At 34.5% G+C, this 26,633-nt stretch overlaps 1 protein-coding gene across 1 annotated transcript in view; it reads right to left on the bottom strand.

Moving 5' to 3' along the window:
• LOC100367891 (uncharacterized) overlaps positions 1-6,959 on the bottom strand; it is a 37,980-nt gene extending 31,021 nt beyond the window's left edge. The window contains exons 1-5 of the mRNA XM_085493310.1: positions 6,950-6,959; positions 6,086-6,195; positions 3,254-3,343; positions 2,027-2,161; positions 805-985 (exon numbers count right to left, since the gene is read on the bottom strand). Coding sequence (XP_085349436.1) covers positions 805-985; positions 2,027-2,161; positions 3,254-3,343; positions 6,086-6,195; positions 6,950-6,959 — 526 coding nt within the window. The remainder of the gene's footprint in view (positions 1-804; positions 986-2,026; positions 2,162-3,253; positions 3,344-6,085; positions 6,196-6,949) is intronic.
• Positions 6,960-26,633: the final 19,674 nt, after the last annotated feature.

Raw genomic sequence — 26,633 nt, 5'->3', positions numbered from 1 at the left:
CAACTCACATTACCGGTGCTCACCTACATCCGAGCAATCATACAACTCAACTCACATTACTCACCTATATCAGAGCAATCATACAACTCAACTCTTATTACTCACCTATATCAGAGCAACCATACAACTCAACTCACATTACTCACCTGCATCTAAGCAATCATATAACTCAACTCGCATTACTCAACTTATCAGAGCAATGATAAAACTCAACTCACATTACTCACCTGCATCAGAGCAATCATACAACTCAACTCACATTACTCAACTTATCAGAGCAATGATAAAACTCAACTCACATTACTCACCTGCATCAGAGCAATCATACAACTCAACTCACATTACTCACCTTCATCAGAGCAATCATACAACTCAACTCACATTACTCACCTGCATCAGAGCAATCATACAACTCAACTCAACTCAACTCACATTATTCACCTTATCAGAGCAATCATAAAACGCAACTCACTTTACTCACCATATCAGAGCAACCATACAACTCAACTCACATTACTCACCTGCATCAGAGCAATCATACAACTCAACTCACATTACTCACCTTATCGGAGCAACAATATAACTCAACTCACATTACTCACCTTATCAGAGCAACCATACAACTCAACTCACATTACTCACCTATATCAAAGCAATCATACAACTCAACTCACATTACTCACCTGCATCAGAGCAATCATACAACTCAACTCACATTACTCACCTTATCAGAGCAGCCATACAACTCAACTCACATAACTCACCTTATCAGAGCAACCATACAACTCAACTCACATTACTCACCTACATCAGCACAACCAAACAACTCGACTCTCATTGCAATATGATGTGTCCAATTGGTTGGGTAGATTCGAACAAAACGTAGAGGTCCAATATTAACGGTTTCTTCATGTTCTTCATTGCTATGTGAAGCCACATACGTAGCGTAATCTATATCATCATCCAAAGTGATACCAGGAATATCCTGCGGAATAAAATCCCTATCTTTAAAAAATTTGAATTAAAACTGTAAAGTTGTAATAACTTTGTGCCCCATATACCATAACTGCACACATATATGCAATGAATCATGGGAGAAAACATTCTATTGAATATTGGTATAAATGGAAAAATGTTTTCACAATATTATAATTCATAAAAATAAAATACAACTTGTTCATCACTTGTCAAGTTTGGGATATGAAATAATTTCATTATAGACACCAGTGCATGAATTTTTGCAATTTTTCCATGGAATTTTGAATACAAAAATTCGAAATAATGGTCTGGGGACCCCAACTTTATTTTCATTTTTGTAATCTTAGTGGTTATTGTTTACTCACAATAATGAAAGCATGAAGAAGGGGGCATATAATCTTTAATTAAGTTTGAATTTCCTGAAAGCTTTGGAAAAATGTAATATGTAGAAAATCTGAGGTCAAAAAACCCCAGTGAAGTCAACAATTCATATTGTTATTATCACAATCAGTATTTTGTATTTTAATATTCATTTTTATTCTAGACTGCGTAAATCTATTATTTGATTGTTTTTTCATTCACTGTGAGATGCTGTGTGTGTCTGTCGTAAAAATTTAATGATTCGACTACGAGTTTTTGTTCATTCAATGTCAAAATTCTGATCTTTCAAAGTGAAATATGGTGTGGAGATACCCTTACTTCATCAAAAATTACCATCATTACATATGTACAGCACATTATTAACCATAGATACAGTTTCACCTTTGTTGAATCCCACACTATGTCGTGATGCCACTACGACACTATGACCTTTGTTTGTTAATTTTTTATGTTCAATTTCACATATAAATTCGGGACCTCACAGGGAACAAAAAATGGTTTATTATTTGTTGTCATAAAAGACAAACAGAGATCTGCATGAAAGACCTATTCACAATTATTAGTGCAAAGACTGAAAGTTGAGCAGTAAGTGTTCATTCATTCTAAAATAGAGCAATGACATTTTGATAATACACTGAATTAAATAAAAAAATGTTGAGAATCATACCTTGGCAATATTTGGATTGTTTTCATCAGGAACGTAGTCAAAATTATATCCATCCGCATCATTACTGAACTCCAAATTGTAGTATCGCACAAACTGTGGGTAATCAGGACGACCTTGAATTTTCAAACTAGTTACCTATAAGATAGATTGAACATCAATATGCAGTCAAACCTGTGTATAGTGACCACTCAAGTTACAGTTACACCTGTGTATAGCGACCACTTAAGGTACATGTAGTCAAATATTTGTATAGTGAACACCCACAGTGCTGTCAAACCTGTATATAGTGACCCTTCAAGGTACAGCCAAACCTGTGTAAGGTGACCACTCAAATTACAATCAAACCTATGTAAGATGACCACTCAAGGTACAGTCAAACCTGTGTATAGTGACCACTTAAGGTACAGTCAAACATGTGTAAAGTGACCACCCAAGACAATTAAACCTGTGTATAGTGACCACTCAAGTTACAGTCACACCTGTGTATAATGACCACTCAAGGTAGTCAAACTTGTGTAAAGTGACCACCCAAGGCAGTCAAACCTGTGTAAAGTGACCCTTCAAGGTACAGCCAAACCTGTGTAAGGTGACCACTCAAGGTACAGCCAAACCTGTGTAAGGTGACCACTCAAGGTACAGCCAAACCTGTGTAAAGTGACCCTTCAAGGTACAGCCAAACCTGTGTAAGGTGACCACTCAAGGTACAGCCAAACCTGTGTGAGCTGACCACTCAAATTACAGTCAAACCTCTCCTCAGAGAAAACGATACTTAGAGAAATAGTCCTTTATAGACAGAAGAAGGTAAAAAATGAATAATTAATTAGTAAGTCAACATAGGACAACTGTTTTTTAATTTGTCAAATTTGAAGAGAGGAAATAAATAATATGCGTTTTATCCAAGTCTTGATTAAATTAATAATCACCACTATGGGCGTGTAGTCTTTATAAAACTGTAGGCCCTAACACAGGTTTGATTTTATATTATTCAGGGACTCACATTAGTCCAAAAATTACCTTGTCTACAAAATATTACTAAAATGATGATAGTTAAATATTTCTCTGAACTGTAAAAATGAAGGTTGTAACAGGGACCATGTAAATAGTTCAGTGGAATAAATTACATGTCTATTTCCTAATTAGACATAGCGGTAATCATTTGTATCACAGCACTATTAATTGATTAATTAATTAATAAATTAATTATTCTCTTGAACAGATGATACTTACAACATGTGGTATTTCTAAATCAATCTGTAAAAACTGCATTTCATCTGCTATTGCGGAAGTCCAAGATCCATCAAGACCATATCTAGCATCCTAATAACAAAATTAATATTTAAATTGCTTCAACTCAGTATTGTTGTCTTTAATTATAAATATGCATATTGACTCATATATTGACAAGCCGGTAGGCTGGTTGGCGATCCGCTCCGCTCAAAAACAAGCAACATGTTTTTGGCTGTTTCCATTGTGTGACATAAACGTGAAGCTAACGTCGGTTTATAACTAATACGAAGTTCGCAAACACCATTCAGTCTTTAGAAGTCACTTAGTTTATTACTAGGACCACAATCACTCTCCTAGTCGAGTGACTGTGTTAGGACGTATTCTGCTGTTACATTTATTATTTCCAACCGTTTTGCGATAGCATTTTCTAGAATGAAGCGTTTCCTGTAAATGCTGGAAAGCGAAATAACGAAATGGTGAATATTTCCCTAAATTGCAGTGTTTTGACCTTCATAACAATATACTTCATAATGCAAAACACTAGTCACAGTGAGTTATTTAAATATACGACTCCTAATCGAAAAATATGACCACAGTCCAGAATTTCAGACGTATATTAAGCAACCTAAAAACATATCAGAAGCATTTACTCTAAAATCTAAAAAAATAACTGCAGTCAAAAGTCAAGAATGCCAGCAAATAAAGAACTCTGTCCCACAATCCTTTGTGCGTGTTATTACGGACACGCGCAAAAAACTGTACCACGCTTGTCAAATGTGCGTCAAATATACAGTACGCTACTATCTTGCCACAGATTGTTTAGGAGTGGAGTGTTCGGTGACCATTGAATAAGCCCGTGATTCATATTTTATGTGTATTAATTTATTCATCAATTTTCGTGACTGACAGTACTGCCCAAATTTTAGTAAAAAAAAACGCAACTGGTGAAACAGAAGAGCATCGCCAGGCGATGGACGCGAGGCTCTTTGGCAACGACCGCATAGAGGTCAAAATACGCGTTCTATTTTTACGCCTTAAATTTGGCTCTTCCGTTTCGCCCCCTCCGGAATGTTCTACTTTCGCAGCCTAATCGCACGTTTTTCGAAAAACGTCGAAAAAACACAAGAATTAGTAGAAATGTTCCTGTTTTGGGCGGATTATTGATAGAGAATAATGTCTTTATTACAAAAATGCTGAAAAACCGTGGGTTGTTGCCTTAGTTATTTTTTTATTGGCGAAAAACTGCGAACTCGGCAAATTTGGTTGCACAACTTCCCTTTATCATATACACCCAGCGACACCGATGCCAGCTGACTGTGTACAAAACTGGTAGGAGGTAATACATTTGGGGCGAAAGTATTCAAAAATCAGTTTTTGGATGTTGCAATGGCAGTGGTGGGCCAGGATTTTTTTACAATTAGTGACGGCACGACCTACCTGTGAAGTATGAACAAAACCAGCCGAGCCATTGCTGGTGAAAAGTTACCCCAACAGATATCAAAAATTCAAATGGTAACTTTGTGCCCACACTCAAGCTGAGTAGAATGAGCTATGTCTGAAGTGTTTTATCCCAAATTTGTAGGAAGAGATACATTTGGCGCAAAGCTATGCAAAAACCAGTTTTTTGGCTGTTGCTATGGCAACGGTGAGCCAAAAAATTTTTTCAGATTTTTCCTTATAACTAGGGTGAAGGTGTGACCTACCTGCCAAGTTTGAAAGAAATCGGCCAAGCCAAAAAAATCACAGAAGAAATCATACGTGAAAACACTGGAAATGTACACACACAGACACACACACACACAAAACGACAAAAGTGATTATAAGGGCAATCCTAGAGGAGCGGATCACCAATGTAAGAAGATAACCAAGCACATGACAAAAACAAAAGATATGCAACATATGACACAGAGGGTGCTGTTACTAACTGTCATGATTTAAAAAATAGGAGCACTTTGAATGACAGGAACATGTCCTCGGCCAAACCAATCATATTTTGTAAGTAATGTAGAAGAGAAAATATTTACTGTAGATTTGATTTATTCTCTGGTTCAGTTTAGCACATTTTGCTATCAACGCAATCCTCGGGGGCGGAGCTACGTCACAAGACGTTTCACGTTGCTAAGACGCGCATCACTGTACAATGTATTTCTATGGGCTTTGTGCACGCTGCTGAGGAATGCAGAACGCTGAGCGAAGAGCCGGTGAAAATCGAGAAAATAACAGGAACTCAACTTTGAAGTAATCATGAACAAGCAAATTCATATATGTTACACATGCAGGGGTAATCTTGTTACACTGTTCAGGGGAGTCTCAACAACCATCCCAAAGGACCGTTTTCTGCTAGTTTTTAGCTTTTGTTTTCACCGCAATGGTTGCCAGGCACCACTTGATTATGTATTTCTATAGGCTCTGTGCGAGCTGCTGTGGAACACGAAATGCTGAGCGAAGAGCCAGTGAAAATTCAAGAAAACAACATGAACTAAACTTTGAAGTAATCCTGAACAACGTAGGGGTAATCTTGTTACACTGCTCAGGGGAGTCTCAACAACCATCCCAAAGTACCGTTTTCTGAGATTTTCGGCCTTTGTTTTCACCGTGATGGTTGTCATGCGGTGAAAATGCCCAGATATTTGCCCCGAGAATAAGCGAGAATGAAACCAAGTGAATAATTTAGTAATTAATTAATTAACTGTTGTTCACACTCTTCTAATAGAGCCACTAAGATTCACATTTATTTTACAAGTTGGATGGATGATGCTATGAAGGTAACAACTTTTAACAAAAATGAAAACAATTTCAAAGTGTGCCACTGAGGGCAGTAATCCTTTTTACCTCAGGTGGATGTGTTGTACAGTTACAGGTGGAGGATGCCCTGATTTGTGAATCCATAATAAACTGATTACTCATTCCAAGCGGGAACTGAGCTCCCCCGCAATCCACACCTGAAAGACAACACCAAAATTATAACAAAAGTACGATGATAGAGCTCATGTAATTGAAAAGTTATTACAGCTAAGAATAATGTGTAGGTAATCAATCAAAACCATTACATTTTTGTCACTACAAATGTTGTAATTTTGCCAATAAAAGAAAAAAGGCAAAAATTAAAAAAGGATTTGCTTCTTATCATAGTGTACATAAAGAATTCCGCATACAAATGTTGGTGAAGTGGGCGATTATTTATTGCATATTTGGATGCCTTGTTTTCCAGTTACAGACAATGCTTGTGTCAACTCAATTGGGATATAAAAGTTATTTCTTTAATATATGTAAATAAAAATATTTATTTCATAATTCTTGAACTTAGATCGTGTTTTTGAGGTTCATCTTCATATGAATGAAAAATTATGCCTGGATAATTTCCTTATTTTACCTGGGAAGAGAAGCAAAAACTTTTTGGTGAAGGGGGAGGGGTAAAGGAGTGTTATCACTTGTTGGCTAAAAAACTTATTTCATGTAGCAGTCGAAAAAACACACCTTCACTGACAGCATAAAAACACCCTCACTCCACAACCATAATACTTTCTTTCAAGCTAGGAGGGAATACTTTGACAAATTGGAAGCAATAGGCACAACATTTCACGTCTTTTCCTGACTAAAAATTGTTGTCTCACAAGATTATAAAAAGCGGTTAGCACATTACAGATAATTTAATTAATTTTGGGTACAATGTTAATTTTTTGACATAAAGCTTACCTTCTGTCATGCGTGCTTGGAAAAAAGACAAAACCTAGTAAGCAACAGAAAAAATAAAAAAACGTTAATTACAAGTTTATATAACAAGAAAAAAGAACACCATATGGCAATCATTTCAAGTTCATTCATTCATTTCAAAGCAATTTCTCAATTTTTCACAACAGTAGATATGATGTCACACTTTACCCACAATCCTTTGCAGGAGAATCAAGATGGAGGACTACACAATAATCAATAATAATACTGAAGTTAAATATCTAAAGAATGGAAAGTGATATAAAAAAAACTGTAAATTGCATTCTTCTACATTTGTGGAGCTCTTACTTTAGGGAGCATTATGTTGTTTGGCTTGACTTTTCCTTTAATTAGACTAAATTTTTCTTTTCAGTATGATGTTGGTTTTCTCACTCAAAAATGTTATTTATATATATATATATATATATATATATATATAACAACCTCACTTCTATTCGAGTATCTAATAGGTCAACAATGTACATCGTTGTGCCATCGTTTTTAATTGAGAGGACAAGCTGACATCAGTCTATTCACACAATCTATTCCACAGAGATCAAAGATGACAGGTTGATTGAGTACGGCCACAAAGATAACCCATTACAACACCTTTTAAATGAATCTCTGGAGGCATGTCCAGTAAAGCATTCAATATTCATCTCAAGGAAACTAAAAACCTTACTATCAGAGCAGCCAAATGACAGTTTCATTCTCTATTGCCTCCAGCCATTCTACTGACAGTGATTTCTAAATTGAGCATTCAACAACTCGGTTGCCACTTAGAATACTGAATCGGGTATGATACTTGAAAGTGATTGCAATTTTTTTTTTTTCAATATTAAAGTTAATTCCTTCACCAACATGTGAGAACTCTTTTCGTATCATTTGACAGTTTACATTGATTTCCAGTGTACTGATTCTTATCATCATGAAATAAATAAAGAACACCCCAGATTTACCTTCCTGAAAATATCAAAGACTGAAGTCTCAAAAGAAGTTAAAAATCCAAAAGTTGACAAGTTGACAATCTATGAATAGTTTTACTTTGTTTACTTTAGTTACAACAGCAGTGCAGTCTGTTATTTTTTTTAAAATTTTTTAAAGTGATTGTCACTTTTGTCTCATCCATAAATACTGTAGAATATTTTATTTTCGCTTGGAATTTATTTTCGTGATTTTCGCTGAAGGGATGATTCCGTGAAAATAAAATCCAGCGAATATACTTTTTTTCCTATATTTCACATTAAACTCATCAAAAATCAGTGAAAATAAATTCCATACAAAATGCCCAAAAAGCCTTTTCAGTGAAAATTAATTCCAGCGAAAGTAAAGTATTCCACAGTAATCAATTAAAAAAAAATGTTTTATTTTGGCTTGGAAAATCTTCTTCTTTAAGGTGTCGCATGTACTCCTCATGCAGGGAAAGACACACAGACTCATGGCTTATGTTACGAAAGGCTAGGTTCTATACCAAATAATTTGAAAGCACCACAAAAGTCCTCCTCTTCAAAGATAAATATACTGTAGATGTTTCATAAAATTCCACAAAATCTGTTCACACTTTCTTGAAAATGTTGTTGAGAAACTGGACCAAGATTAAATATTAGTCTTTTGATTGTAAGAGAACTATCTCCACATTTATGCAGTATTCTACATTCCACCACTAGAGGGGGCAGTTTCACCATGCAAGTCAACATTTCAACAACTTTAAATTAGTAATCCACACAATATATTCACACCAAGCCAATATTCGAATGACTTCAAAGTAATTTTCAGCTTTTCTAAGTATAGAGTATGTTGTTACCATAGCAACAAGGAAAGCTCATTATAGCGAATAGAATACAACCCTTGAGGCAACGCTTAATTTAAACAGACTGTCTAAAGGACAATAGCGGGTGAGATTTCAGTGCGGTGTTCGTTATAGTCAGTAAGTAATCAGACCTGCGAGGTGTTTTTTTAATTAAGGATGAGAAACAGAAAATTATACAAATGGCAAATCAAAAAATGCACAATAATGTACCCTGCACCGGTGAAAATATGTTGGTAAAGCACTGTCAAAAACATTAATGACAAAACATTAACAGTTTGTAGTCCACTTTTCATGAACTCTTCAATATTAATGGTACAAAAATTTAACTCAACGCACATCTTTATTACTGGTGATTTTGAATAAGTAGTTGCCATGACAACACATGAGGTAATGATGCACTTATAGTTACCATGGTAACAAGGAACATTAACGATTTGTGGTGTGCTAACATTTGACAATGACTGTAAGCTTGTATGTTTCATTTTTCATGCTGAGATTATGTTTTCAGTTTCCTGAATACAGGCTTCTTAGCCAGGAATCTTCTACTTCCTCCCAGTAACAATTTACAGTCGTTTTACTACAATGGTTAAGTTGATGCTGTACAAACACACCGGAATTAATTTTCAATACAAAATCCAGATTGCAATATTTGGTGAAATTTTGCTGTAACCAATAGCAATGCAGATAATAACTGCATGCAGAGTTTCGTTTTGCGGGAGACTCATTTTCCTGAATTGCACAAGTCACAGACAATCGTGAAAGGTCAGTGGTGTTCTTTAGAAAAGCATTCACAGTAATCGCTGTCAAATTAAAGGTGAAATTACATGACAGACGGTATTCGGGTGACAGTTTTAAAAAGTTAGTCAACTGAATGCATGTTTACAGTAATTCCCACAGACAATAGTCTGTCAAAATAGTCAAAAAGATTCCATGCCACGAAAATGATTTTATTTTTCAATGAAATCAAAAAAAATTGGAGTATTTGTAGTTCGTTTTTTTTCTATCCAATCATGGACAGAAATAACAGAAAATGAAAAAAAACACATCCAAGACGAGAAAATGGTTTGGTCCGAGTATAAATATGTGCGTCATTTGTAAAGTCTATTTACACCCACCCGACAACCAACTGCTATGCAATACTACTGTCCGATTATCAATTTGTATTTAATGGTGAATGTAGTCTGATGCCATGACCAATATTTATCAATTAAGTTTCAGTGGGGGGTGGGGGAGTTTTCAAAAAAACTAAAGGAATTAAGTTTTTTATTCGACATCGATCTTTTGACGTTGTTCCTTAATATGCTTCTAATATGAGACAATTTATTCATAGGTTGATTACACAATTATTGCAGTTTTAAATATAAGCTATGCAAGCTTTGAGCACGCTTAAAAAGTTATACCCAAACAGTACTATCTACTCGTAGATTAATGCAGCAAGTTATTCTGTGAGAGAACTGTGTAGTGTTTGTCTTTGATTGTCTATACAGTGTACAATGTGCTCTCTTAGATTTCACATGATGCAGCTAGACATCCTCATTCCTTGGTACACCAAGGATATGCAACGGAAAAACATACATTGCCTCAGTTTTAAGACACAGTTCCTACATAACAAGTCAAGATTTTGGATTATATTAGCTTCTATAAAATACTGTAGAATACTTTATTTTCGCTGGAATTAATTTTCGCTGAAAAGCTTTTTTGGGTGTTTTGTATGGAATTTATTTTAACTGATTTTTGATGAGTTGAATGTGAAATATAGGAAAAAAACGTGTATTCGCTGGATTTTATTTTCACTGAATCATCCCTTCAGCGAAAATAAATTCCAAGCAGAAATAAAGTATTCCACAATAGTTTTATGGGTTTTAATAGACGTCTACCGTGTTCCACATATTTACAAGGAAAGCAATTGAATTCCATATTCTATGAAATATTTCAACAAAATTCCATCAAATTATATGAAAATTTGTTTGTGAATAAGAAACTAAAATATATTCTTTTCATTCATACTATTCCTCAGGATATTGAGAAAGTTGATTATTTTATCACTAGCTCCCTAAAGGTATATGTACATAAAGTATAGCCATCAAAGTAGGTACATTATGAGATCTTGCACTCCCAAGGGATGACATCATTCATGTTGTATAAAATTAACCGCAGCAGCTGTTCCATTAATGATCCGTTTGAACCAGTTTATGGGTTTCACAAAAAGATAATTAAAACAGTTTATGCACTACCATAATACAATTAGGGTTTTGAAACAAAGCGCCCTCTATCCCCTGATGAAAGAAATCTACATTATGAGGTGGGTTTTTTATAGCATAGTTTCAGATCGGGAAATAGAAAAAATGTTTGATCCGTTTTTTTTTTGTAGCCATTACAATTTGGCAGTAACGGAGAAGCCAGTACATGCGTATTATAAAATATATACACAATCTACTTCAATAAATTTTGTCATGGTAAAATCTGCCAACATCATGACAAATTTACATTTTACTTTATCGATAAATTTTAAAAGTGATATATAATATCCTATATAGAATGGATACAGCTTTTTCGGCCCAAGGTTGTATGACGGAAGCACCCAAGCTTGCAAGGGTACAGTCGTATAACCAAGAGCCGCAATAGTCGTATCCATAAAGTTTATATCGTATATCTCATAGGGCCCATTAAAAATAACTGTCATTGTTTTGAATTATTGGTTTTTCATTCATTTTGATTATTAATTATATTTTTAACATTTATTCAAACGTTCACAGTGAGGATTGATATTTCTGTGCCTGACGTAACAATTAACATCAACAAGACGCATGAGTGTTCTAACATTTTGTCACACTTACAACTCTACGAAACTAGAACTGTCGCTAGAATCCCAACCAGAACATGTAATCCTTTGAACGTGGTTATATTTCAGCCCAAACGATCTTCCCATATTGGCGGCTATAGTTGAGACACTGTGATATTTTATAAAGGCAAGTCCCAAAACATAACAACAAAATTCTGTACTTTCAAGATCAATACAGACTAACTACCAAGTCTTCTCCGGCAACTCAATGTACCGATAACTTTATAAAACCAGATGCTCTGAATCTATAAAAGCAATATGTATGTCCAAATATGGTCAAACAAGGGGGGCATGATATGCAAAATTATTGCACAGCTCACTTATCTGGTTTCTTATAGCGTCACAAGGGTGAGCAAAACAAGGTATATGATAATACTTGAAAGCTATTTTTCTCATCAAAATTTTAGTGCAAAATGTTTTCACACATTTTCTATATTTATTCTGTTAATTTTTTATATAAAATTTTGAGAAAAAATATGGAAAAAATTATGCAGGTATATGTTTATGTATTAAACTACAACAAAGCTTACTTTGACATCACAGTCACTTATGAATGAGGGCTGAAAATCTAAAAATATTGATCAATAATAATTTTTATGATTTTCAGCTCTCTGTTATTCTTTATCGTGTAAACTCTTCAATTTCAGTCATTTTTTTATAAATGATACAAATTTCTGAGCAATATTTGTGTCTGTTTGCTACAAAACTGATATTGAAAATAAAGAATACATTGCAAAAAAAGTAATCTGACAGAAAATTGTGGTTTTGTGTTATGAACTAAATAAAAAACTAATGACAGCATATTCTGTGAGCCAATACAGTGTAACAAAGCTATTGTTATTCAAGAATTGTTTTTTTTATGAAGTACAGACAGATAAAAAAAATAATTACTTGATATAATTACAAACCTTTGCAGGAGATTTTCAGATTCATGACAAGAATATTAAATAAGATTTAATAATATTCAGTTTAATACATACACCATTCACGTTTACTGTTCTATTAAACGCAAATCTCTCTTTTTCAATAGTTCATACAGCTTTCTTTGACTGTGTTTATGCTGAAACCTGCCTGTCTGTGTTTATTTAGTAAATGGAAAACTGTTGGACAAAATTTCCATATTATTTTTTTTTGTAAGCTGCTTTTTTCCCTATGATTTCACAATGAAGTACACCTAAATTTTTTATTTATTTGGCACAATGCAATGTTATTTATTTATTTATTTATTTAAATTTTTTTTTAATTTTAGCTTGTTTGTTTATTTCACACAAAAAAAAATATTTATTTTATCTCAATGGGTATAAATTTCAGTTATTTACTGAGAATAAAGCACAATGTTTACAGATCCTGAAGCCGCACTTGTTTTGCAATTATTGAGAGTACCTGTAATTAACATAAAAATCAAAAATCTAATGAAAATGATATTTTTCCTACTAAGCCTAATGTTGAGAACACATACACAGAGAGATTTAAATCACATTATAACTATCCCGTACCACATTACCTCAGCATTAATTGTCTTTGAAAAGTGCCAAAACTAATCCACAGACATAGTTAGAATAAGTAATTTATTTTACTTCCATGAATTAACTTGAATTAAATGAATATAACCGGCTCATATATATAACTTTTACCGAACATCATTGAATTTTTCAAAATTAATTCAGACACAGATTGAGTTTGGTAAAATTTAATCCATACACACACCATCATATTCCAACAATTTAGTGGTTTGCATAATATAAAAACGGTACTTCATAGATACAGAATTAAATCAATATTTCTAGTTATAGATGCATAGTGACACTTACAAGGTGAAAAGATCCATGCTGTTTGTATTTTTTAACGTGTAGCATCTAATGGAGAACCTATTAACATTATAATACTACTTAGAAGTTATCACCCCAAAATCCCTTCAATATCAAGTTATATTTACGAGTTATTTCGCTATTTCAGTGCATTAAAATGTTGAGCATGTCGAGTAAAATGCCGAAATATCACATGTTTTTCACTCACTAAATTTGTTATCACATATTAATAGATCTTGTGGTGTTATAGGGGAATGAAGATTTACTTTTAGCTGCAGCACATTTTTTGGACAACAGTTGGTAGAAATATTCACAGTCAATGACATAAACCATAAATTATAAAATCTCAATTTTTCAACAAAGAATTAAATTATGCTATTTATGATGAGAACATCTCAAATTTTAAGTGTCAGTTGTAATTCTTTAGTCAGGCATAAAACGATAACATAAACGGTCACGAAATATTACTAAAAATAGAACATAGATGTCGTTTAACGCAGGTAACGAATAAAAAACGGACAACATGTGCAGATGATAAAGGTCTTTTCAGCCCCAACTGAGAAAACCTTGTGTGGCTTTTAAAGCGAGAGGATCGTCACCTGGGCACGCGTGGGAATTGAGTCCCAAGCGACGATAACAATACACGCTAAAAATGCAAAGGCTCATGGGTAGACGCTTGTTTATAAACAGTGACACACTATGGCCATCTGACGCATGCGCAGGTGACGACTCCCCCGCTTTAATTGATTTTGTTATGATTCGCAAGGAAGTTTAGTAGTTGAACATTGCAACATTATTTCAATACCACTACACTTATAATTATGTTTGTCACTTTAATATTGTTTGACTACTTATCTGTTCATCCAAATCGACCATGATAACGAAATAATAATGTAATTTTGATCAATGCTATTCGTCCTTTCAAAAACTGCATATGAATGCATTCAAAAGTCTTGCAATTGACTTTCAATTCTTCCTGATATTTGGAAAATGTGTAACATATATTATTTACATCACATTTCAACACTTTCTTTTTGTTTACATCGGATGTAACAATGTAACATGGGAATGACCACTAACAATTTCACAGAAAAATAATTTTTGCTGGCATTTCAAGCTGATATATCTCTCTAAATTATGACTACAAGAAGGAAAGTATGCACTCAGGCGGTACAGGATAGCATAAATCTCCATGGTCAGTCGACATGATTGTCATACTGCCTTTGTGCAATATACTTTGGTTATTCTCGTAATAAACATCATAGTACAAAATTTTAACACTGCGCCAGTGAAAAAAATTGTCTCTTGGGAAATTAAAACTGAGATCAGAATACATTAAATTTGTCTAGCGGTGGTTGTAATCATTAGCATAAAACAACATTGAAAATTTCATCATGATCGATTTTATAAATTTTATAAGGAAGAGAGAAAACAAAATGTTAACTATTTTTATGATTTTGTTCAGAAATAAAATATATACAAGATGGAAATCTAAGAATGGAAAACCAGGATCATAATTTTACATGAATATTTGATTAGTGAATCACATAACTGCATCTTTGTATTATTGTGATTTTAGTAACCATAGTAACTGCATCTAGATTTAATGCATAAAAACATCACTTTGTGATCATGTGATATAATGTACTTCCATGTGTCTATACCATGTATAACGTAATCAGCCGCAATGCTTAGGCTGCTTGTCCTGAATTTACTTAAGATTTGACAATCATTTTGGAGTTAATAATGTCTATTATTATACATCTATCACCATAACACCATAAGTTACAGCGTGCCGTAATTTTGCAATACTGCACTGGGTATTTTCATCTACTATATTAGGAAATGCAAACTCCAAATATGGAATGATTACACATGTAAGTGTTCTCTAATAATAAAAACAAACATGGCTGCCACCAGGGTTTGACCGGACTCTTTTCTAAATTTTGGATTTCGACATTCCCATGATATGTATCCTTAAAAGGAAAAGATGTATAAAAATATGGTTATTATGAGGATACCTCAAAGTATGCACTCAGACAGTACACTGTTGCATCAACCTCCGCTGCACATCAGTTGATTCTTCAGCCGTACTGTCTTCGTGCATATTTTGACGTAGCCTCGTAATAACCTCATATTATAGAAAATTGAAGACTCAACACTGGATGTTTGCATCTTCAAGTCATGCATGTAGTATGTATTCAGCTGTCTAACAATTATGATCAAGAGAAATCACTTCTTAATTTCAAAATCAAGAGATTTGGGCACAATTTGAAGCAGTAGAAAAATTGATGAATAGTGCATTGTGGGAAAATGCATGGATTTACAGCTACATGTATCTCACAATCCATATTCTCAGAGGAACTATCCATTACATACAGACAAAACTCGATTTCAATTTCAGCAAGTCTGCCCTAGTGAATCTTGTGTCGGCGTATGGTAAGTTTTTTCATTCAATTCTTGTGTCCAGGGACAGCATTTAATTTTCAGATAAAAAAACCCATAGAATTACATATTACTACAAATGCCTGACATGGAAGTCTTAAATAATTTAATTAAATAAATAATCAGCTCTTAAATGTGAGTTACATGATGAGAATAGAATTCAAATCTTTTTTTTAATGTATACTTTCACTATGGCGCACTTTTAAAATGGAATTCAATTCCATTTCTTACAGGAACGCAGTGTACGTAAGTCTGGGGAAAAGGAATTTTATGAGAGAAAATAACTATTGGAATTAGGTTAATATCTGAGGAACGTCTTACCATATTAGTTGTGTATTGTTGCTATGTAGTAAATGTAACAGATTTTCAAAGAAAGTACCAAAAACTAATTTAATTTCACAAATACTTAAAAGCAAGAAAGAAAGTTTTTGTAAATCTGAAATAATTTTTTTGTAACTGTGATATAATATTTTCAAAATTTGTATACATTCATTACGGATCATGTTTTGCTGCCTGGTGGGCTTATACTATTCTGGCTGGAAGACGGGAACGGGACGTAATTCAGACAATTAAGTTATGGTCTGTAATGACAAGCCTTTGATGTGTTGATATCCAACACACTTTCTTGGACTCAGACCAGCTTCAATGGCATAGTTCGGCAGATCTCACCAGCAAGGATCAACACCATGCTCTTCCATCTCTGGCCAGGACCGTCCATTGATCTCTTTGTTATACCAGTGGACACCAAATGAGAGAGGGAAAGACCCCTTATATTTGTAATTTGGGTAGCTTATTTTCCATCATCCTTTGTGGTCCACCATCTTTGAGTTGGCAACCAATATTCAGTTGTCAAGTTTATGTAAAGTTCTGTTTTTTATAACCGAACACAATTTCACTAAATTATATATGCTGAAGCTGGTCCAGTGCAAAGAGGAGTAACCTGAATTTGCATATTGATACTTCCCATGATGCCTGGTGTTGCTAGGCAACCAAATGGGGTACCATTATAAATCTATTGTGAGAAGTAGAATTGTAATGATTTGTCTATCAAACTATTATCCATACACTGCAAGTAATTGTAACACTGACTAATAGTCAAAACAACGGATTAAAAAACTTTGCTAAATATATGATTGCTATCATGCACAGTATAAAAAATATCACTAGTAGTGATTATTATGACAGGCATTATAAACATTAAAGGTCTGCTCTGTAAATATCTTTTAAATTCTGGTCATTCTAGCCATCAAGCTTCATGTACATGTCTATTTGCACTGTGTAAAAACAAAAAAAAATAGGTAAGGTTTGAATGTAGGAATATAGAATGCTAAATCATGAAATACTCTGTATGTTCTACGTTTCCATAAATTATCATCACACAGAAAACAAGATAAAAGTTGACATATACAGATTACACAAAAGTCATGTGACTAGCTGCTAAGGTGTTGATAACATTATTTCAAAATTGAGTGACAATGTTATCTAAAATGGAATATTTGATATACCCCAGTATTTACACACATTAAAAAGATGGATATAATAAGCCTGTTTTATGCAATTGTTTCAATTTAACACAATAAAACACATGAGGGGAATCACTGCAGTTGTGATCAAATATGGTAGAAAATTGTTTAATTCTAAAGTATAATATTCATTTTTTTTTGGTGAGAACCTGCTTTCTTTCAATGTCTACAAAAAATTATTTTTGTTGGTTACTGGAAATAAATGAATAGCTTAGCACATTCAAAATAACATGAGCATTTTTGACAGTTTTTGTTTCATATTTTTTCAATAAAATTAATACAATATTAGGCTTTGATATGATATTAAAGCGGAGAATTCGTCACCTGCGCTCACGCAAGAATTGAGTCCCAAGCGACGATAACAATACACGCTAAAAACGCAATGGCTCATGGGTAGACGCTTGTTTGTAAACAATGACACGCTATCGCCATCTGACGCATGCGTAGATAACGACTCCCACGCTTTAATATTGCAAAATACATACATGTTTTTTTAATTCAAGATTTTCATAAATGCAACATATGTTGACTTAATTATATTCAATTTTACCATCATGGCTTATATTGAAAAATTATATTGATAATTAATAAAATTAAATCAAAACGATTTTTGTCATAAAACGTTAAAAGTATCAATAGCAAATTGTCTTGATTATATATTTCCAATAGAAGCACATCAAGCGATACATGTAAAATACATTTATTGTATCCCCAAATGTTAAGGCAGGTTTTGAGAAGTTACAAATCAATTTTTGTTTTACACTGTGCTTCATGCAGTTTAGTTTAACAGTCACTTTTGACCTGAGGCTCTCAATTTCTTTATTTACCCATGATTCATAGTTTCCTTCTATGTCTCCTTCTGTCACATGACACAGTTATTAGGATATTTTATTTTGCCGCCTCCCCATTTCAGAGTCTATCATTTTCATGGTCACAGCCCTTAATTTTAGTTCTGCAGGAAATCCTAGACCGTGTTTGACCAAGGCACCTCATCATAGTTTTTTAATTTGTAAAGTCAATGCAAAAGTATATAGGGCTTGCAGGATAATTTCAATTTTGTTTTCACCTCTACTTATGTATGAAAATATGACTTATTCTGAACATACTTCTGTCATATACGACAATATCCAAAAATTTACAAAATTGTATAAACCATTTTAATTTCACAAAAGTAGAGAAAGCCAGAAAATGTGTAACGGTGATCAGCAATATAACAATTGTTAATTGTCAGCACCAATCAGGGTGCCAGAAAATATCATCTCCGACAAAAATATATATCGAAAAAATTAAACTTTTTTTTTCTTCAAATAATAAACCTGAAATTATTGCTAAATTAAATAAAACATTTAACTGTTTGTTATTTGTAAATTTCTTTCTAAACACTTATATTCCCTTTATAATACATGAACACATATACGAGAAACATTTCCATGGCAACAGACATGAGAATCCTAATTTCTCATAGCACTCAATAAAATATAAAGAGTACATATAAGTGGTATGTAGATTTCATCATTTCATTTATATTGTGTTCAAAATGAGTTTTTTTTTGCCACGATCAAATCAAATCAAACCAAAATGAAACACTGATTTATCGATACTCTTACTGATAGATATTGATCAAATGTTGTGAAGATAATTGTTCAAAAACAGAATTAACACTTCAAGGTACATTTCCAATAAAATTGCAGTGTCAGTTACTGTATTTGACTAAATGCTTTGATCACATGATCGGGGTCCCTATCAGACTGTTATATCGAAAATAGGGTTTTAGATTCATCGGAAAATACTCCATTAGATCAAGTGCGTTCATTCTCACCCAATTGTGTCAAAGTATATATGCAGTGTCAAGTACATGCTCATATAGTAAAATAAAAATATTCAATTAGAAACAAATGACAGGGCTGTGTGGTCATCTCTCTATCAAATAAATAAATGAATTTATAAATGCTCTATCCTGGGTTTAACCTTATACCATAGTTCCCCAAAAGTCGGATTTGTTAGTGAATGAATCTTAGCCAGTGGATTTGCCCTTTCAATTGAGTCTGTAGCATACTCACCCAGGGTACGTAGGGGTCAACCTCTTTTGGGGGTTTGGTATCAACCATTAGTCCGCTGCAATAATCACTATACTACAAGTGACCAGTTAGTAAAATTTTTTTAAATTCTATTTTTGTTCCATTACTGCCTCTGTGTTTTTATTCGCATAATTGATAGCGAGAAAAATGTCTATCATTAAAGGGCTTTTAATATTAACCTTCTGAATGAAAAAAAACAATTTTTGTCACATTTCACAAGCATAAATGACAGTTATGTCAAGATGGCCATATTTATTTTATTGATTCAGTAATACAACCCATTTGACTGTTGGTTGATATGCACTTTCATTTCCATGGAGATTTGCTATTAACTGAACAAATACAGTATTTACTTTGAAGTGTTTTAAAACTGAGAGAAAGTCAATTTGTTTCAAAATTAAAAAAGAAAAATGTGCTAAAAATACTGTAAAATGACTAATTTTCACTGGGTTTAAATTTTACTGATTTATCATTTCAGGCATATTCAGTGGGTTTTAAATTCACGGTTTTATCATTTAGATAATGTGTTCTATGCTAAATTTTACATATTCACTGGGTTTTAATTTAGCGCATTTTCCAGTTAGCGAAATAAGCAAAATTAAAACCCAGTGAATAATTAATCCTTTTACAGTAGTAAACAAAAATAAACTGCTGCATTTGAATTTAAGACAGCATTTCATACTTTATACAACATTAATTTCTGTGACAAGTTGATGTCTGCGAAGATGCTGTTACATTTCAATCAAATCTGTTTTTTTGTAGTTACAATAAAATTCAAAAGGTCTATTCCATCAAGGAGTGTTAAGCTGCAATCTATATGCAAATTATCCACAGGTACCGGTATTCAGGATTACAAATTCTTGAAAATGGGAAGAAAATTGAATGCAATAAAAACCTGTTTTCTGCTCTTATTTATGTCTCACTTTTAGATTAAGAAATTGGCCTTCATAATTTCAACTCTTTTTCTGTCAGACTGGGTGTATCAACAATAATGTCATGATCATATTTCAGATGTAATTTAACTCGTGCCTAATTTCTATGTAAATTTGTTATCAAAAAGAGTTTTTCAAAGATTTTAATAATAATTGGGAAAACAGGCGGGGACATCAATGGAGAAAATTTGCCACAATTGTCACGGATGTTTGTGTCATTTTAAAATTTTTGTCACTTATAGATTATTATGATTTATGATAATGAAACGTTTTTTTGACCCTGAGCAGACATTAACATGAATTTCCCATTTTCAATTTTTTGTATCAGCCATCAGAGGACGTTCAACTTTATCCAATAATTATATTATTTTGTAAAATTACATTTTCAAATTTGTTATTGAACCAGACCAGAAAAAATTTTTACCAGACCACCGGGCATGTAACTTTTAATTTTTACCGCCTTGGATATAAAAGTACAAATCTCAGATAGTAATTTTGTGGGATAGCAACACAACACATGGTAAAAACGCAAAGGCTCATGGGGAGATGCTTGTTTATTAACGATGACACGCTATGGCCATTCGATGCATGCGCAGGTGACGACCCTCCCGCTTTAAAGTGTATTTACACTGTGAAGCCCTCAAGTATTCCAAGTTGAGTTGAAAGAAAGTAGCAGTTAGATGCATGAAAACTAGAACAGCACAATGGTCTGATAGTTTAACGTTCCTTTCAGCTGGGTCCAAGTGAGCACAATGTATACTTTTATTCACAGAAGGTAAGTTGATCGCTACATTTGGACATTCTGGTAAGGTGATCACTACATTTGGACATTCTGATAAGATAATCACTACATTTTGACATTCTGGTAGGTGATCAGTACATTTGGACATGCTGGTAAGGTAATCACTACATTTGAACATTCTGGTAAGGTGATCAGTACATTTTGACATTCTGGTAAGGTGATCACTACATTTAGACATTCTGGTAAGGTGATCACTACATTTGGACATTCTGATAAGGTGATCAGTACATTTGGACATTCTGATAAGCTGATCACTACATTTGGACATTCTGGTAAGGTGATCACTACATTTGGACCTTCTGGTAAGGTGATCAGTACATTTAGACATTCTGGTAAGGTGATCACTACATTTGAACATTCTGGTAAGATGATCACTACATTTGGACATTCTGATAAGGTGATCACTACATTTGAACATTCTGGTAAGGTGATCACTACATTTGGACCTTCTGGTAAGGTGATCACTACATTTGGACATTCTGGTAAGGTGATCACTACATTTGGATATTCTGATAAGGTGATCAATACATTTGGACATTCTGATAAGGTGATCAGTACATTTGGACATTCTGATAAGGTGATCACTACATTTGGACATTCTGGTAAGGTGATCAGTACATTTGGACATTCTGGTAAGGTGATCAGTACATTTAGACATTCTGATAAGGTGATCACTACATTTGGACATTCTGGTAAGGTGATCAGTACATTTGGACATTCTGGTAAGGTGATCACTACATTTAGACATTCTGATAAGGTGATCAGTACATTTGGACATTCTGATAAGGTGATCACTACATTTGGACATTCTGGTAAGGTGATCAGTACATTTGAACATTCTGGTAAGGTGATCACTACATTTGGATATTCAGATAAGGTGATCAATACATTTGGACATTCTGATAAGGTGATCAGTACATTTGGACATTCTGATAAGGTGATCACTACATTTGGACATTCTGGTAAGGTGATCAGTACATTTGGACATTCTGGTAAGGTGATCAGTACATTTAGACATTCTGGTAAGGTGATCACTACATTTGGACCTTCTGGAAAGGTGATCACTACATTTAGACATTCTGGTAAGGTGATCAGTACATTTGGACATTCTGGTAAGGTGGTCACTACATTTGGATATTCTGATAAGGTGATCAGTACATTTCGACATTCTGATAAGGTGATCACTACATTTGGACATTCTGGTAAGGTGATCACTACATTTGGACATTCTGATAGGTGATCACTACATTTGAACATTCTGGTAAGGTGATCACTACATTTTGACATTCTGGTAAGGTGATCAGTACATTTGGACATTCTGATAAGGTGATCAGTACATTTGGACATTCTGGTGAGGTGATCAGTACATTTGGACATTCTGGTAAGGCGATCAGTACATTTGGACATTCTGGTAAGGTGATAAGTACATTTGGACATTCTGGTAAGCTGATCAGTACATTTGGACATTCTGGTGAGGTGATCAGTACATTTGGACCTTCTGAAAAGGTGATCACTACATTTGGACATTCTGGTAAGGTGATCAGTACATTTGGACATTCTGGTAAGGTGGTCACTACATTTGGACATTCTGATAAGGTGATCACTACATTTGGACATTCTGGTAAGGTGATCACTACATTTGGACCTTCTGGAAAGGTGATCACTACATTTAGACATTCTGGTAAGGTGATCAGTACATTTGGACATTCTGGTAAGGTGGTCACTACATTTGGATATTCTGATAAGGTGATCAGTACATTTCGACATTCTGATAAGGTGATCACTACATTTGGACATTCTGGTAAGGTGATCACTACATTTGGACATTCTGATAAGGTGATCACTACATTTGGACATTCTGATAAGGTGATCACTACATTTGAACATTCTGGTAAGGTGATCACTACATTTTGACATTCTGGTAAGGTGATCAGTACATTTGGACATTCTGATAAGGTGATCCGTACATTTGGACATTCTGGTGAGGTGATCAGTACATTTGGACATTCTGGTCAGGTGATTAGTACATTTGGACATTCTGGTAAGGTGATCAGTACATTTAGACATTCTGGTAAGGTGATCACTACATTTGGACCTTCTGGAAAGGTGATCACTACATTTAGACATTCTGGTAAGGTGATCAGTACATTTGGACATTCTGGTAAGGTGGTCACTACATTTGGATATTCTGATAAGGTGATCAGTACATTTCGACATTCTGATAAGGTGATCACTACATTTGGACATTCTGGTAAGGTGATCACTACATTTGGACATTCTGATAGGTGATCACTACATTTGAACATTCTGGTAAGGTGATCACTACATTTTGACATTCTGGTAAGGTGATCAGTACATTTGGACATTCTGATAAGGTGATCAGTACATTTGGACATTCTGGTGAGGTGATCAGTACATTTGGACATTCTGGTAAGGCGATCAGTACATTTGGACATTCTGGTAAGGTGATAAGTACATTTGGACATTCTGGTAAGCTGATCAGTACATTTGGACATTCTGGTGAGGTGATCAGTACATTTGGACCTTCTGAAAAGGTGATCACTACATTTGGACATTCTGGTAAGGTGATCAGTACATTTGGACATTCTGGTAAGGTGGTCACTACATTTGGACATTCCGATAAGGTGATCACTACATTTGGACATTCTGGTAAGGTGATCACTACATTTGGACCTTCTGGAAAGGTGATCACTACATTTAGACATTCTGGTAAGGTGATCAGTACATTTGGACATTCTGGTAAGGTGGTCACTACATTTGGATATTCTGATAAGGTGATCAGTACATTTCGACATTCTGATAAGGTGATCACTACATTTGGACATTCTGGTAAGGTGATCACTACATTTGGACATTCTGATAAGGTGATCACTACATTTGGACATTCTGATAAGGTGATCACTACATTTGAACATTCTGGTAAGGTGATCACTACATTTTGACATTCTGGTAAGGTGATCAGTACATTTGGACATTCTGATAAGGTGATCCGTACATTTGGACATTCTGGTGAGGTGATCAGTACATTTGGACATTCTGGTCAGGTGATTAGTACATTTGGACATTCTGGTAAGGTGATCAGTACATTTGGACATTCTGGTAAGCTGATCAGTACATTTAGACATTCTGATAAGGTGATCACTACATTTAGACATTCTGGTAAGGTGATCACTACATTTGGACCTTCTGAAAAGGTGATCACTACATTTGGACATTCTGGTAAGGTGATCAGTACATTTGGACATTCTGGTAAGGTGGTCACTACATTTGGACATTCTGATAAGGTGATCACTACATTTGGACATTCTGGTAAGGTGATCAGTACATTTGAACATTCTGGTAAGGTGATCACTACATTTGGATATTCAGATAAGGTGATCAATACATTTGGACATTCTGATAAGGTGATCAGTACATTTGGACATTCTGATAAGGTGATCACTACATTTGGACATTCTGGTAAGGTGATCAGTACATTTGGACATTCTGGTAAGGTGATCAGTACATTTAGACATTCTGGTAAGGTGATCACTACATTTGGACCTTCTGGAAAGGTGATCACTACATTTAGACATTCTGGTAAGGTGATCAGTACATTTGGACATTCTGGTAAGGTGGTCACTAACTACATTTGGATATTCTGATAAGGTGATCAGTACATTTCGACATTCTGATAAGGTGATCACTACATTTGGACATTCTGGTAAGGTGATCACTACATTTGGACATTCTGATAAGGTGATCACTACATTTGAACATTCTGGTAAGGTGATCACTACATTTTGACATTCTGGTAAGGTGATCAGTACATTTGGACATTCTGATAAGGTGATCAGTACATTTGGACATTCTGGTGAGGTGATCAGTACATTTGGACATTCTGGTAAGGCGATCAGTACATTTGGACATTCTGGTAAGGTGATAAGTACATTTGGACATTCTGGTAAGCTGATCAGTACATTTGGACATTCTGGTGAGGTGATCAGTACATTTGGACCTTCTGAAAAGGTGATCACTACATTTGGACATTCTGGTAAGGTGATCAGTACATTTGGACATTCTGGTAAGGTGGTCACTACATTTGGACATTCTGATAAGGTGATCACTACATTTGGACATTCTGGTAAGGTGATCACTACATTTGGACCTTCTGGAAAGGTGATCACTACATTTAGACATTCTGGTAAGGTGATCAGTACATTTGGACATTCTGGTAAGGTGGTCACTACATTTGGATATTCTGATAAGGTGATCAGTACATTTCGACATTCTGATAAGGTGATCACTACATTTGGACATTCTGGTAAGGTGATCACTACATTTGGACATTCTGATAAGGTGATCACTACATTTGGACATTCTGATAAGGTGATCACTACATTTGAACATTCTGGTAAGGTGATCACTACATTTTGACATTCTGGTAAGGTGATCAGTACATTTGGACATTCTGATAAGGTGATCCGTACATTTGGACATTCTGGTGAGGTGATCAGTACATTTGGACATTCTGGTCAGGTGATTAGTACATTTGGACATTCTGGTAAGGTGATCAGTACATTTGGACATTCTGGTAAGCTGATCAGTACATTTAGACATTCTGATAAGGTGATCACTACATTTAGACATTCTGGTAAGGTGATCACTACATTTGGACCTTCTGAAAAGGTGATCACTACATTTGGACATTCTGGTAAGGTGATCAGTACATTTGGACATTCTGGTAAGGTGGTCACTACATTTGGACATTCTGATAAGGTGATCACTACATTTGGACATTCTGATAAGGTGATCACTACATTTGAACATTCTGGTAAGGTGATCACTACATTTGGACATTCTGATAAGGTGATCAGTACATTTGGACATTCTGATAAGGTGATCACTACATTTGGACATTCTGGTAAGGTGATCACTACATTTGGACCTTCTGGTAAGGTGATCACTACATTTGGACATTCTGGTAAGGTGATCACTACAATTAGACATTCCGGTAAGGTGATCACTACATTTGGATATTCTGATAAGGTGATCAGTACATTTGGACATTCTGATAAGGTGATCAGTACATTTGGACATTCTGGTAAGGTGATCAGTACATTTGGACATTCTGGTAAGGTGATCAGTACATTTGGATATTCTGGTAAGGTGATCAGTACATTTAAACATTCTGATAAGGTGATCACTACATTTAGACATTCTGGTAAGGTGATCACTACATTTGGAAATTCTGGAAAGGTGATCACTACATTTGGACATTCTGGTAAGGTGATCAGTACATTTGGACATTCTGGTAAGGTGGTCACTACATTTGGATATTCTGATAAGGTGATCAGTACATTTCGACATTCTGATAAGGTGATGAGTACATTTCGACATTCTGATAAGGTGATCACTACATTTGGACA

The sequence above is a fragment of the Saccoglossus kowalevskii genome, chromosome 18 (assembly GCF_978046115.1).
Source record: "Saccoglossus kowalevskii chromosome 18, keSacKowa6.1, whole genome shotgun sequence".
In the NCBI taxonomy this organism is placed as follows: domain Eukaryota; kingdom Metazoa; phylum Hemichordata; class Enteropneusta; family Harrimaniidae; genus Saccoglossus; species Saccoglossus kowalevskii.
Note: the sequence above shows the minus strand (reverse complement) of the source record. Positions and strands in the feature narration are given on the sequence as shown.